General features: G+C 43.0%; 1 protein-coding gene across 3 annotated transcripts in view; it reads right to left on the reverse strand.

The window, feature by feature from the left end:
* The window catches only part of PTGER3 (prostaglandin E receptor 3), a 201,356-nt gene extending 187,685 nt beyond the window's left edge, over positions 1-13,671 (reverse strand). The window contains exon 1 of one of the 3 annotated variants that reach the window (XM_059135904.1): positions 11,908-13,668. In XM_059135904.1, coding sequence (XP_058991887.1) covers positions 11,908-12,801 — 894 coding nt within the window. In that variant the 5' untranslated portion in view covers positions 12,802-13,668. Of the gene's footprint in view, positions 1-11,907 lie in introns of all 3 variants that reach the window. The other 2 variants (XM_059135905.1, XM_059135903.1) reach the window with 2 other exon arrangements.
* Positions 13,672-13,887: the final 216 nt, after the last annotated feature.

The following is a 13,887-nucleotide window of genomic DNA, read 5'->3' on the forward strand; positions in this document are numbered from 1 at the left end:
ACATCAAGCTTCTTTGTTTTCTTAGCAGTGTTTATCACAATCTGACTTCTAATATACCTATGGATTGACTTTCTTCTTCTACCGTTCCTTGAGAGCAGGGCATTAGTCTATGTCATTACTATAGTTTCAGCAACTAGTACTGTGCCTGGTGGATAGAAAATAATTCACCAATCACTGAAAGTGTGAATGGATAAATGAATTCTAAATGGTCCTCAGCCTTGATCCTATGTTCAAAATTGACAATGGAAAATAATACTATTTTTTTTTTTTTAGTCACAACCTCAAGTATTTCTAGGCAGTCACTCAGCAGACAACACATTCCTTGCATTTCGCAAGGAAAAGGGCACGCCGTCATTCTGATGGGTTATAACATGGAGCCTGGCACACAACTAATATTCAATAGAATATAACTTAAATGATAGAGCATGGCTTCTGTCCCTGACATCGTCAAGGTAACTTCATGTTATTTTGCCATTCATAAATTTAGTGCAACTCCTTGGTACCTAATACAGAAGCATCATAAAACTTAAAAAAATTGTCTCTAAGTAGTTCTTATCTTTATCAACACTTCAATTCAAGCAACATAAGGGAATTGAAATTTTTGTAATAAAAAGAATAACTCAAGATGAATTGAGCTATCTGAGTTACCATGGCTTAGAGAAAAGAGCTTGTCCTTTGATTCCCAGGTTGGCCACTTACTAGCTCTATTATCTTAAATGAATATCTCCCAATCTCTTTCAGTTTTCGTTTCTTCATTGTCTGTAAATGGAGCCAGTAATGTCTACCTCTTGGGGTAACTGTAAAACATTAAAACAAACAACTGTTCATAAGATAGAGCCCAGCATAGTACTTGGCTCTAAGAGAATTCTTTGCATTCCATGAAAAGCAACAAATTTCCTAGAGATAAAAGTGTTCAAAGCTTAAACAATCTCACCAAGAATATTTTAGAAAGATATCAAACATTAGATGAGTTGTTTTCCTAAATGGCCTTCATAAGCCAAGAGATTTTATAATGTGAACCCTCTTATTTTATAAATACAGAACAGGAGCATAGAAAAACAATATAACTTGCCTAAGATGAAATATCAAATTCCTATTTCTAATCTTCAAGGCAATCCACCAATACTCTCCTCTCTCCCTCATCCTTCAATCCCTGTTTGACTCATAACATTTCTCCACATGCTCAAACATATGTCAACAAGAACAGATTTTCTTACCATTCCTAGCACACCTGGTTCAATTTTTTCCTTTGTGCATCTGCACAAACTCCTCCTCCACCCCACCAATTCTGTGTCAAACTATGCCCCTCCCTTCTTTTCAAGCAACACTTAAGGGAAAGAAATTTTCTTTACTAATGACTCTACATCTCCATCTGACCTTGGTACTTGTGGGCTATGACACCCTGCCTCTCTAATTCAGGACGCAACAACAGAGTGATACTTCTGGATAAATAAAACAGATCAATGATCAATCCCTCACTCAAACCTTTTAGTTGCTCTCCATCATACTTAAGATGAGAATATAAACACCCAAATAAAACCCACAGGGTTCTGCTTGGTTGGCCCTGCCCACCTCCCTGGCCTCACCTTGAAGGGTCTGTCCCTCTTACTCGCTCCAATATATCCACTGGCCTTCTGTCATTCCTCTAACGTTTTCGCTCCTTTCCACACTGCTCTTTTGTCCTCAAAGTATAATCCTTCACGATTCATCATAAGTGACATTTTTTTCAGCAGACTTCCTTAACCACCCCACACCCCAGCAAGGGATGGAGTCCTCTTTGACACTGTCTTTCTTTTTTTTTTTTTTTTTAAAGATTTCATTTATTTATTTGACAGAGAGAAATCACAAGTAGATGGAGAGGCAGGCAGAGAGAGAGAGAGAAGCAGGCTCTCTGCTGAGCAGAGAGCCCGATGCGGGACTCGATCCCAGGACTCTGAGATCATGACCTGAGCCGAAGGCAGCGGCTTAACCCACTGAGCCACCCAGGCGCCCCGACACTGTCTTAAAGTACCTTTTTCTTGCCTTCATAACATGCTTATTGTTTTAGTGATATACATATGGAATGTAGAAGCTACCTTATTTCTCTATTCAGGACAGAGCAAGTCACATTGGAGCAGACCTCATAGAATAAGAAGTAATTGCTCTGGTAAATGTAGAATGAGTAGATCACATAGTGGAAATTGGTATAACAAGAAAATCCACATAACACTCCTGGTACACACCACTGATCACTTAGGAAGAGGTAAACCATCATGCTTTCTGGAAAGAAAAAGGTTGGGGGAGGGTTGACCGACTAACCTCTTCTCCCAAGATGTGAAGCTAAGAAACTTCAAGTAAATTGACTTTGGCTACATTCATTGGACGGAAAAGACATGGAAAGTTTTACAAGGAAATTCATCAGAAGGGAAAAGCAAACTTGTCAGGAGATGGTCTGAGTACAACCCGGAGACGAAGGACGCAAAAAGGCTGGTTCCACATTGTATGTGTCCTGAGGCCACCTGCCCTCTGGATCCATAAACTGTAGCACAGTGGTTATCCTCTGGGTATTTACTGCTGAGCTTTACACCTGTATTTATGGGTGTGGATTAATTTGTTCTCTGACAATGGCACCCAAGCACAGACCTACGACAGCCTGGGTAGCGACGTGCTCCAGCAGGACCTCAGAACAGCAGCAGACCAGCAGACCTGCCCTTCTGCCCAGAAAAGGCCCATCTGCGGCAGCAGCACCATGTGGCAGCGACAGCAACCATGGTAATGACCCATCAGACTGTAACATTTATTGACTGGAATGACTTTTCTTCATTGTCTCCTACCTCAGGAGGTGGAAAGCTTCATGAAAGAAAATTGTAGAGCACAGATTGCACACCACTTAACGAAAGTGTCATTTACCTGGAATACAATGTGGACAGTGCCCCCTAGAGTTACGTAACTGCTCAACACGGACAGTCCTACGAGTCAGCCCTGGCCACTACGGTACAACCGGGACGAGCAGAATGGCAGGCACACAGCAAGCCCTCAAAAAATAGTTATAGAATGACTGTATAAAACAATGTGTGATACACTTGGTCCTCTTGCACATACATCTCCGCCTCTGCTGAGGAAGTCTTTGGGTGTTTCCCTTCACACATCTAATACAGTATGTCCACAAGGGACAGTTTTATCTATTTCAAGCCACAGGAAGTCAGAGCTGAAAGGAAGGTTAGAATTGATAATGGTTTTTATTTTACTGATGAGGAAGGGAAAACCAGGAAGATAAACAGACTTCCATCATGTGGTGGTAAAGCCTAGACCAGAATCCTGGTCTTCTGCTTTCTGGTGCCTTATTCCCTCACTTACTTCTCTAGTCACCTTCTTCTGTTCTGATGAAGCAGAGAGGAGAGCTCAGGAGTCAGGGGGACATTTCCTCACTAACTGCCACTCATGCCTTAGGACTGTTGAGGCACAGGCATGCAGGTGTGCGCTCCACCAGACCCACGCAAAGTGGCGGGTAGCAGGACATTATCCGGGAAATTTCCTACATGGAGACCACAGTGAAACCTCCTCCCTACTGTCAGGTGAATTCCCCTACATGTTTCTTGTGCTTTATAATCTCTCTTTCAGCATTTTCCACACTAACAACCCATTTCTTTTTCCAAATTTCCCTGAGTCACACCAATAGAAGCATATTCTCAACCACAGAAAATAACACTCACAAAGTTTGGAAAGTAGGGGGGAAAGATGAAATCTACTTTCAGGAATCAAATATTTTTCAGAAATATCAAAAGATTAGTGAAAATTAGGTCTTTTAAATTGCACTTGATTTTTTGGAGGGTCAATAATGGCTTAAAAGAAGGAGTCTTGGGATGCCTGGGTAGCTCAGTCAGTTAAGCGTCTGCCTTTGGCTCAGGCCTTGATCCCAGGGTTCTGGCTTGGAGCCCTGCAGGGAGCCTGCTTCTCCCTTACCCTGTGCCACTTCCTCTGCTTGTACTCTCACTCACTCTCTCTCTCTCTGTTAAGTAAATAAGTAAAATCTTTAACAAAATTTTTTAAAAAGTAAGTAGGCTTCCAACTCTAACTTGACCTTCTGTTTTTGTATTTTCAAGATTTTAAAAAATAGTACTGCTATTTGTACTTCTATTACATAACTTTTACCTAAATTGGCTAATTTCCTTCTTTCTAACAGAGTTAAGGTGTGGAAAATCAAGCCTCCTCTTCTATCTCTGCCACTATCATTCATCTTTAGATTTATGGTTCTTCAAATGCCTATCTTAAAAATTGGTACTGGTTCATTCTAATTGAATTATTCTCTTTATCATAAGCATTTTAGATAAATAAATTTTATATTTCTATCCTAAAAAAAAAAAAAAAAAAAAAAAAAAAAAAAAAAATTGGTACTGGTAAACTAATATTATACATTTTTAATAAGTGCCAAAATCACTCAGTGAAATGTCTTTCTGATGAATGTTGCCAAAGAGACCGTCTAGGAGGGCCACTGGATGGGAAAATCATACTCTGTGCTATTTATAGACTACAAATAACATTAATACCTTGTCAGGACCTGGTCTAATTGTGACACAATTTACAACTCCGTGATTCTCACGCTTGGCCTCATTTAAGGATTGTGTAAACAATCTTGGGCTTTGAGTCAGTGGTGGAAATTCTGTTTAGCGTTGATATTAGTGATCCTTTCTAAAGAGATCAGAACTGAGTCACCAAGCACACTCTTAAGTCTGCAGGATAATGACTAACAACAGTAATGAGATGCACAATTCATTTGACTTAAACATTTGTGTGAGAACAAGTCGGGGTATACAAAAATGTGTCTGACTGGAAAAACAGGGGCACATTCTAGACCTGAAGCAGAGGTCTTCAGAGGGTGAGGCAGTGGTTATACCTCCAGGTTTAGGGAAAAGGGAGATGAGACACAGCATGTTTCAGATGTAGAGAGTTAATTAACAGTCAGCCACGAAGGGGAAAGGATTCCAGAGCTGACAAAACGCAGAGGAGAGATGGTGGCGGGGGGAGAGGGGAGGGATGAGTCATATCACCTTGTAGAAATTTATGCACCTGAGTTGACCATTTTTCTTATTTTATTTTTTTCTGAAAAGTTCCATTTCTGCACCGCACATTTTCTCCCCCAGTGAACTACAACTACTCAAGCTGTGAAACATCCCTTGTCTCTTTTCTTCAGTTTCTTGGGGGAAAGGTTTATCTGGACACAAGAAATCAACCTTATTATCTGGAAAAACATCATAGTAGTATTCATAATATTAAAGGGATGTTCCCAATTATTTACACAAAGATTGATGTTGGTTTTCATTACAATCCTGTGAAATTGGTGGTGGGGGGGGTGTTTTTATTCCTACTTTGCCAAAGGAAAGCAAATAGTTCACAAAGATAACAAGTAAATTATCTAAAGTCACACAATTGCTTATGTAACTGGGACTAGATAGGGTCTTCTGATTTAGGTGCTTAGATATTCAAACAATAACTATATACCTTGTATATACACCTTGTATGGCCATGCAATTATGACTGTTGCATGGAAAAGAACAAGACACAAGACAGATACTGCACCCGGCCTCAGGACGCCAATTAACCAATACGTCCAGGAAAGTGTGACTCAGACTATGACTGGGAAATGCAAGGTAGGTGCTATGGAACCAAATGGCCAGAGCACCCGTTTGGTCAGGTGAGGGTGAAGAAAGTCTTTTCCAACAAATTGACTTCTAACTTGGGACCTTAGGCAATCTGGGAAGGCTGACTACTTGGCAGCTATCAATTAACTGCAGAGTGAAGTGGCCAGTGAAAAAATAGAGAGATGAGAGTTCTGAGTAAAGAGCACAAAGAGTTTCTTGCACTCCATAATTCTACTTCTATATGTGTGTGTGGTGCTCCCCTTGCTAAAGAAGTCACTCATCCAACTGTCATTTCTGCATACAAATGACTATAAAATACTGACATAAACTTAGGGGTCAAAATAGAAGGGGAACCTCAAGAAAAATCAGGCTCCTCTGGTTATCTTCCTTAATCTATGGAAGTTGGAATTTTCTAGGGAAAAAGGGGTGCTTTGAGAGGCCATCTAATAATCCTCTAGAAGTATGGAGGGAGTTGAAATACAAACTTCCTACTTATCTCTATGTAAGGAATTGAGGAAAATGGGAGAGTCAAAATTTGACATGTTACAGTTGTAGACCTCTGAGACTTTAGGCATGAGTAAAATAAATGTGGAACACTGTTGTATTAGAAAAAATATTACACAAGTGTGGGGCACCTAGGTGGCTCTTTCAGTTAAGCAACTAACTTGGTTTCCTCCCTTCATGATCTCAGGTTCCTGAGATGGAGTCCCAAGTTGGTGTCCATGCTCAGCATGGAGTTTGCTTGAGATTCTTTCCCTCTGACCCTTCCCTGCTCTCTCTCTCTCTCTCTGTCACTCAAATAAATAATAAAATCTTCAGAAAAAAATACACAAATGTAAGAAGTTTAAGGGAGGACTACCCACCCAACCTCCCTGCAATGCAAGGCCAGAACTAGAAGCTGAAACATGACGCAGAATCCCTCACTACCAATCCGGGAGGATTCATCACCCCCGGGAGGATTCATCACCCCCGGAGGAATCATCGTCTGTTACAAATGTGTTCAGCACATATTCCTGAAGGTTATTCCCAGAAAACTGAACCCATGGAAACTTTCTTAATTGATTTCTTGACCTTTACACCTTTTTCAAAAGAGAAAAGCCAATGAGTCACAATTATGTTACAAGTCTAGACCATCTGAATTTCTTCAAATAGGATGGCTTAAGAACTGTTTAATTCTTGGCTCTCTCTGTTATACTCAAAATAAAAAAAAATCTGTGTTCTTTAAGCCATGATTTATATAATTAATCTTCAAGTTATATTAGTTTCTAGATATATCATTTAGATAATCCACCTTCACCATATGTACTCTGTCTAAAACCCTAGTGACTCAGGAGCCTGTTCTTACAAAAAATAACTGGCCATCCAGTCTCCTTTCTAGGTTTCCCATTCCTGTGTATTGAACTATCATTCTTCCCAGTAAGAGAACACGAGAATAACATAAATGGGAAAAATATCTTAAATGTCTAATGGTCTGACCTCCAAACTTTACAGATAAAAAGACAAAAAAGTTGCCCAGGGCCCACTATTACAGCTAGAATTCCTGTCAAAAACAAAAAAATCAACAACAAAAAAAGCTCAAAGTTAATGATAGCTAGTTCTAATATTCTTTATACTTGCATTTTTTGAATGAGAAAATAGTAGAAAATATTGGCAATCTTACAGGATGCAGTTAAATGGTATAATGGATGTGAAAATATTAACCACAGTGAAGAGGACAGATGCACAAGAAACGTCTTTCAATCAATCACAGAAATTGACCATTCTGACAACTTCAGTTCTCTATTCCTTTTCCTTCTCTGACTCATCTCTTCCCACCGTCTCTACCCTAAAGCCCTAACTGACTTGTAAAACCAACTCATAACTATTCTCTCTTTTCCATTTTCCAGTCCAAATCTATCTACACACCACAGCCATATCACTCTTTGCAAACCTTCTCCCCTGTTCAGAAACTCAAAATAGAAGTTCTATGGTTGACTGGCAAAAGAATGCTGTCCTCAACCCATGTTCATCTTAACAACCTCAGTCTGATCCCATAAACCTTTTCAAAGCATTTTTCCCATGGTTCTAGTGGACACATTCTGTTCTGGTTGGTGGGGAACTCTCACGTGGGGAGCTCTTAGCTGCAAGGTCAAGCACTGCCATCCCACTTCTTCCCTGAAGTCTACACTGCTAAAGTCAGACGGACATTCCTCCCAGAACCAAAGGCACTAATTACATCGAATCTTGTGTTGTCCTCTAATTTTTTCACTCATAAATGTGGGGATTCTGCTTCTCTGAGCAGATTATAGCTCTTCCACCAGTTTTCAGTAATTCTACCTAATATCCTCTCCACAGTGCTTAAAATGTACTGCAATAAACAAAAAAGTAAAGAATTCTGAATAAACTCCATTCTTATAAAAACAAATTAGAGATGGGGCACCTGGGTGGCTCAGTAGGTTAAAGCCTCTGCCTTCAGCTCAGGTCATGATTCCAGGGTTCAGGGATCGAGCCCCACATCAGGCTCTCTGCTCAGCAGGGAGCCTGCTTCTTCCTCTCTCTCTGGCTGCCTCTCTGCCTACTTGTGATCTCTGTCTGTCAAATAGATAAAAATTTAAAAAAATAATAAAGATTTTTTTCCCTCCACAATGGCCAGTTCACATGTGTAATCATTTTCTCTGAAGCAACATCCTAAATAAGGCAGAAATTTACAGGTAGAGAAAATTAGCAATTCCATAATACTTTTCTGTACTATAAACAATGTTACCTCTGTAAATAATCTACCCCTATAATAATAACATGTGGTATATTTAAGGCAAGTTTCATTTGTCAAAATATATCAGTTATTCCTTAAATCTAAAGAAGTCACATCCACATTGTGAAATATTTTCTTGAATTGAAGCATCCCTATTTACATTTATGGATACTGAGCAGAATTTGGAAGCTCAAGATTAAAGGCAGAAATTTCTATGGCTGCTTTTATCCAGTTCCAAAGTTGTAGTTGAGAAACATTGGTCCTCTGCCCTCCTTTTTCACAATGTTAGTTTTATATTTACTATTTTTTAAAAGATTTATGTATATTTATTTGAGGGAGAGAGTGAGAGAGAGAGAGAGAAGGAGCAGGGGGAGGGGCAGAAGGAGAGGGAGAAGCAGACTCCCCTCTGAGCAGAGAGCCCTACATGGGCCTGATTCCTGGACCCCAGTATCATGACCTGACCTGAAGGTAAACCCTAAGCAGACTGAGCCACACAGGTGCCCCATATATTTACTATTTTTAAGAGAGTGACCGTGTTAGCCATATTCCACCTGTTTGGGGAGGGTCAGGTTTACACAAGCGCACTATTACACAAACACCAGAGGAACAACACAAGATGTACTCATGACTTTTGGTGAACAACACCCTGAGGTGATTCCTGTTTCTGGAAACTTGGCTATCATGTTTAATACCTGGACTATTTGGTGAATTTGATTCATAAAAAATAAAATAATAATAAAAAGTCAAATAAATTGCATTGCTGAGTCAACTAGTTGATTCCAACAGGATTTGATGCCACATAGAAACATAAAGTGACCACAAATTGTAGATCATTTATCATAACGACATCATTTCCCACTGTATTCTCAATTTCACATCTCACATTTTGTGAAGTTTCTGGAAAAAAGAAAAGTAAAAAAGTTTTGTTTCCACCATAGATAAACCTCTAAGTATTTATGTGGCAGAAACTTACTGCAGGTTGGATTTTTTTTATAACGGTATCTATTCTTTGCTAAGTTTTCCAGCAGTAACATTGAATATTACTATAGTTGTGATAGTCTTAAAAATAAGATATACTCAGGACCCATTTAAGTTAAACGTGAATAATTAGATTAGTATCATGCACACAACTCAACAAAAACTAATAAGGAATCTATATTTTTCACAGTTATAAAACAGATGTAAAAAAAGATCTTTCACTTCAACATTAACACACATTAAAAATTTAATTCACTAAGTTCGTGTTTTTATTCCTACAATTCCCTAACCTACTAAGAAAGCAGTTTTCCCAGTTTCTTCTCTTTGCAATAGCTTTTTACTGCAGATCTTTCTGACAATATTGGAAGGTTTAACTTCAATGGTGCACAAAACAGAAGACAGAACCATCTCCTTTGGTTTAAAAAATACCTACTTTGGAAACCATGAATTTCTCCTCTTTGATATGATTACATGTTAAATTTATTTCATTTTAAGTTTAATGTATTTATAAGAAATGAATCAACAGAGTCTCTGATACAAAGTTGTAAGCCCGTTAATATCTTTTGAATGCGTTAATTAAATAGGAGTAGTTCCTGGTGATTCACACACCTGTACCCCTGGGGATAAAAATATATGTTTATAAAAAATAAAAAATTTAAAAAAAAAAACAAGTTTTCCTGAAAAAATAAAATAAAATAAAATAAAAAATTAAAATAAATAAATAAATAAATAGGAGTAGTTCCAAATATGTTTTTCTGAAGAGAGTGAGTTTTACTATCCTAGCTTACAACTTTCAAAATTGATCTAAATTCTTAGAGTTATCATGCTTGTGACATTAGAATCAAAATTATGAAATAAAAACACACTACATAGTTTCTCTTCGTCAGCTTAGCTGTATAGATAAGCATTTTATTTGTGTAATTTAATTGCATTTTTTTAAGATATAAAGTGTGTGATAAGAGCAAACTCAGTCTCAAATGACAGCTGTGAAAAACTCAGATACTCCGTCTTTAAAGTTATGTTAATTACCACATTCATAAAGTGTTTCTTTTTTAGAACTCTTTCTCCCTTCTGTTTGCCCCGAGGTACCCCCAACCATAGAAGTAAATATGCCTAAAATTGGTGCTGGTCTTGATAAGCCATGGTGATGACATCAGCCTGAGTTCCAGCTCCTGGAACGCAGAACTGTGACCACACAGTGACTTGTGAGCAGCTAGGTCCCGATACAGCTCTCCTTGTCACCACGTGTCACTGATTTGGAACCAAGACTTGTACTCTAAATATACTGCACCAGTTAAACACAGGTATTCTGGCATATCTGCTTGGTCAAATGCAAGGGAGAGAGAGAGGGAAGAGGAACTAAGGTTTTGTTTTTAAATATGAGGAATTTAAAACTAAATGTGGTACAAAGCAATGTCAATATACCACTTAATCACCTGCTTAAAAATGGTAAATTTCATGTTATGTATATTTCATCACCAGAAAGAAAAACTATTTGAGAGTGGTTCTGAAAACTGTGTCCATGGATTTCAGAAGTTTTTCACAACTGTCTAGTAACTTTCCAGGTCCAATATTTAATCCACTATAATTCTGCCACATTTACCAGGTCACTCTTTCTGCCATACCTCCTTAGTAAGCCAGGCTGCTTGGAACCTAAACAAATCCATTCATCAGGTGTTTCTAAACTATATTCACCCACAGAAATCTCTAGCTGAAAGTACCACAGAGGAAAATCTGAAAAGTACCAGGTAAAGCTGGGTGTAACACAAGGAGCAAGTGTAAACATCACTTGCTCCCAGGCTGTGAACCTCTATGAGGAGCTACGAAGTGCAGAAACCCCCAGGATCCTATCTCAGGACTGGCTCTGCCACAGCCCTGCATGTTTGGCACAAGGGCATGCAAAGGATGGTCAGAGTTTCCAGGCTTTAGGGTTCCACCAACGGAATGTGGGTTCAAACAATTCCTAGAGGATACAAGCACCATTCAAAAGGTCTGAGGCAGGCTGCAACAGCAGCAAGACCTATCTTCACTCTCTTGTTTCCAGTCAAGAGTGAGCCTGCAAGAAAGGTTAGCTCGGTTCTGCTGGGCAAGCGCACACTGCTGCCTCAGGAGCTGCAGGACGTCTGTGCCTGCCTGCTCTCCCAGGTAGGGTACGTCCAGAGACTGAAAATCGCCTCAGCTTGCAAAAGATATTTGAAATTAGGAGAAAACGCACAACACCAGGCTATAGTTGTTACAGCCATTCTGCTCCCACTGCACCCGTTAGAAACTCGTATCTGTGAACACGCACTGAAATGACAGCTGGGCATCCTCCTACTTTCTCTGGTTAGAATGTAAGCAGCCCTGTGGTCTCCAGTTGTGCGTAAACAAAACCTAGGAGGATGTCTGGCACTTGAAAGGTGCTCAGCAAATAAATGAGGAGCTCAACTCCGAAGCCACAATCAAGATAGGGGGACAGAGGCCTCTCCAATCCTCTGTGGTTGCAAACACACCTATGCAGGTGCTGCCACATCCAGAGGCTTCCTTGGCCCGCCACCACGCGCGCCCGCCCCGACCTCCGCACTCGCTGGAACTACGTACCAGCAACGGCGACCAGCAGACTGACAGCACGCACATGATCCCCATGAGCTGGATGGCCGTCTCGGTGGTGATCCGGCCCCACTGGGCGCCGGACTGCGACGCCGTGGCCTTGGCCCGGCAGCGGGACACCAGGGCCTTAATGGTGGCCAGGTTACAGGCGAAGGTGACGGCCAGCGCCGAGAGCCCCAGGAAGGCAAAGGTGGAGGCGAAGAAGAGGTTGCCCCAGTTGTGCGAAGCGCTAGTCCCGTTGCCTCCTTCCCCGGTGCTAATGAAGCACCATGTCCCGGGCCACTGGATGGTGTACTGGCCTACGCCCAGCACCGGCAGCAGGGCGAAGGCGAGCACCGCCAGCCACACGCCGAGCAGCACCGCGCGGGTGGCGCGCGTCTTCATGTGGCTCGCGTACCAGTGCGGCGCCCGGATGGCCAGCGCCCGCTCGACGGCCATGGCGCTGGCGATGAAGAGCGAGGAGAGCCCAAAGACGGTCATGGTCAGACCGAAGAAGGTGCAGAGCCTCCCCGACGGGTCGAGATGCTCCCAGCGCTGCTTGGACAGGTACACGACGATGACCACCGGGCTGGTGAGCAGTTGCCCGACCAGGTCTGTGAGCGCCAGCCAGCCGATGCACAGCAGGAACGACTTCTTGCGCTTGCTCTCCCGCCGCCGGTAGCTCCGCGACACGAGCAGCATGGCCAGCGCGTTGCCCACGAAGCCGGTGATCAACATGGTGATGGGGAAGGCTACCGACACCGAGCCGCAGTCCTCGCGGGGGTCCCGGGAACCTGTGAGGTTGCCCCGCGCCGCGGCGGAGAGCTCGGGCGACCACATGCCCGGGTAAGAGTGGTTGAGGCGGGTACAGAAAGGGGCGCTCCCGTCGCCCCGGGTCTCCTTCATGTTGGCTTCGAGGTGAGGAGGGGACGGTGCCCGGAGAGCAGCAGCGGGAGCTGGCGGGCGGGGCGCGGGCGGCGGCGAAGGTCGGTGTCCACCCGGACTGGGGCTAGGGCTGGGCTGCCCTCCATGATGCGGGGCGTAGCCTCCGCCTCACTTCTTTCCTCTGGCGGCGGCGCCCCGCCGTCGGCTCCGGGAAGCCTGTAGCTCCGAGGCGCGCGAGGTGCGGGCCCCTTCTATAAGGCCGCGGAGGGCGGGGCGCCCGGGGGTGTGGGCATCAGTGCGCTGGGAGGAGGATGGAGAAGCAACCGTGCGCGTCTCTCGGCTGCTGCGTGACCGCTGTCCTGGCCGCCTGGGCTGGAAACTCCCAGGAGGACTCCTTGCTCCCACTCCTGGCCGGACGGGACGCCTAACCAGTCCTCTCTTCCCTGCACGGCGCCTCCTCCTCTTCTTTGCCAGAGGAGCGCCCGTGGGCGGCCCGGACTAAAATGTCTCCCAGCGCTTCCAGACCCTGGGCAACTTGCCAAGGCCGACCTGAGCGCCCGCCCCCCTCCTCACCCATCCACCGACTCTAACGTAGGGACTCGATCCTCGTCCTGAAGCTCTTTTGTAACCCTGGCAAGTGTAAATCACCTGTCCCTAAGCGATCCTGGCAGACCACACTCTGAGTAGCTGAACGTGAACTTTTCTCCCTTTATGTCCTCTGGGGCTCCAGAAGGATCGCGAGCCGACCATGCTGCTCTGTTGCCAGAGGGCGCTTTGAAAGTACAAAACTAATAGCGTCTTGAGAGAAGGGATTCCTAAAGAGAAACAAAATCGGACGCTGGAATCCAAAGATGAAACCTCAACCACCGCTCTCCACTTAAAAATCTTCCCCTCCCCCCGTTAAAAAAATTAGGGCTAAAGTGCCTAGAGGCAGGTAGCACCCACTTGGTTGTCTGAGATCGTGAAATCAACTGCCGCCTGCCTATGGGAGCTGGAGCGACTGGGTGCGGAGAGAAGCAAGCTCTTCCCAGAGCCTTCAACCATTCTCCAATCCTTGCCCATTCTCATACAGTTAGGACTAGAAGCTGTAGTTATATGTTAGGAAGG

This window comes from Mustela lutreola, chromosome 10 (genome assembly GCF_030435805.1).
Source record: "Mustela lutreola isolate mMusLut2 chromosome 10, mMusLut2.pri, whole genome shotgun sequence".
In the NCBI taxonomy this organism is placed as follows: domain Eukaryota; kingdom Metazoa; phylum Chordata; class Mammalia; order Carnivora; family Mustelidae; genus Mustela; species Mustela lutreola.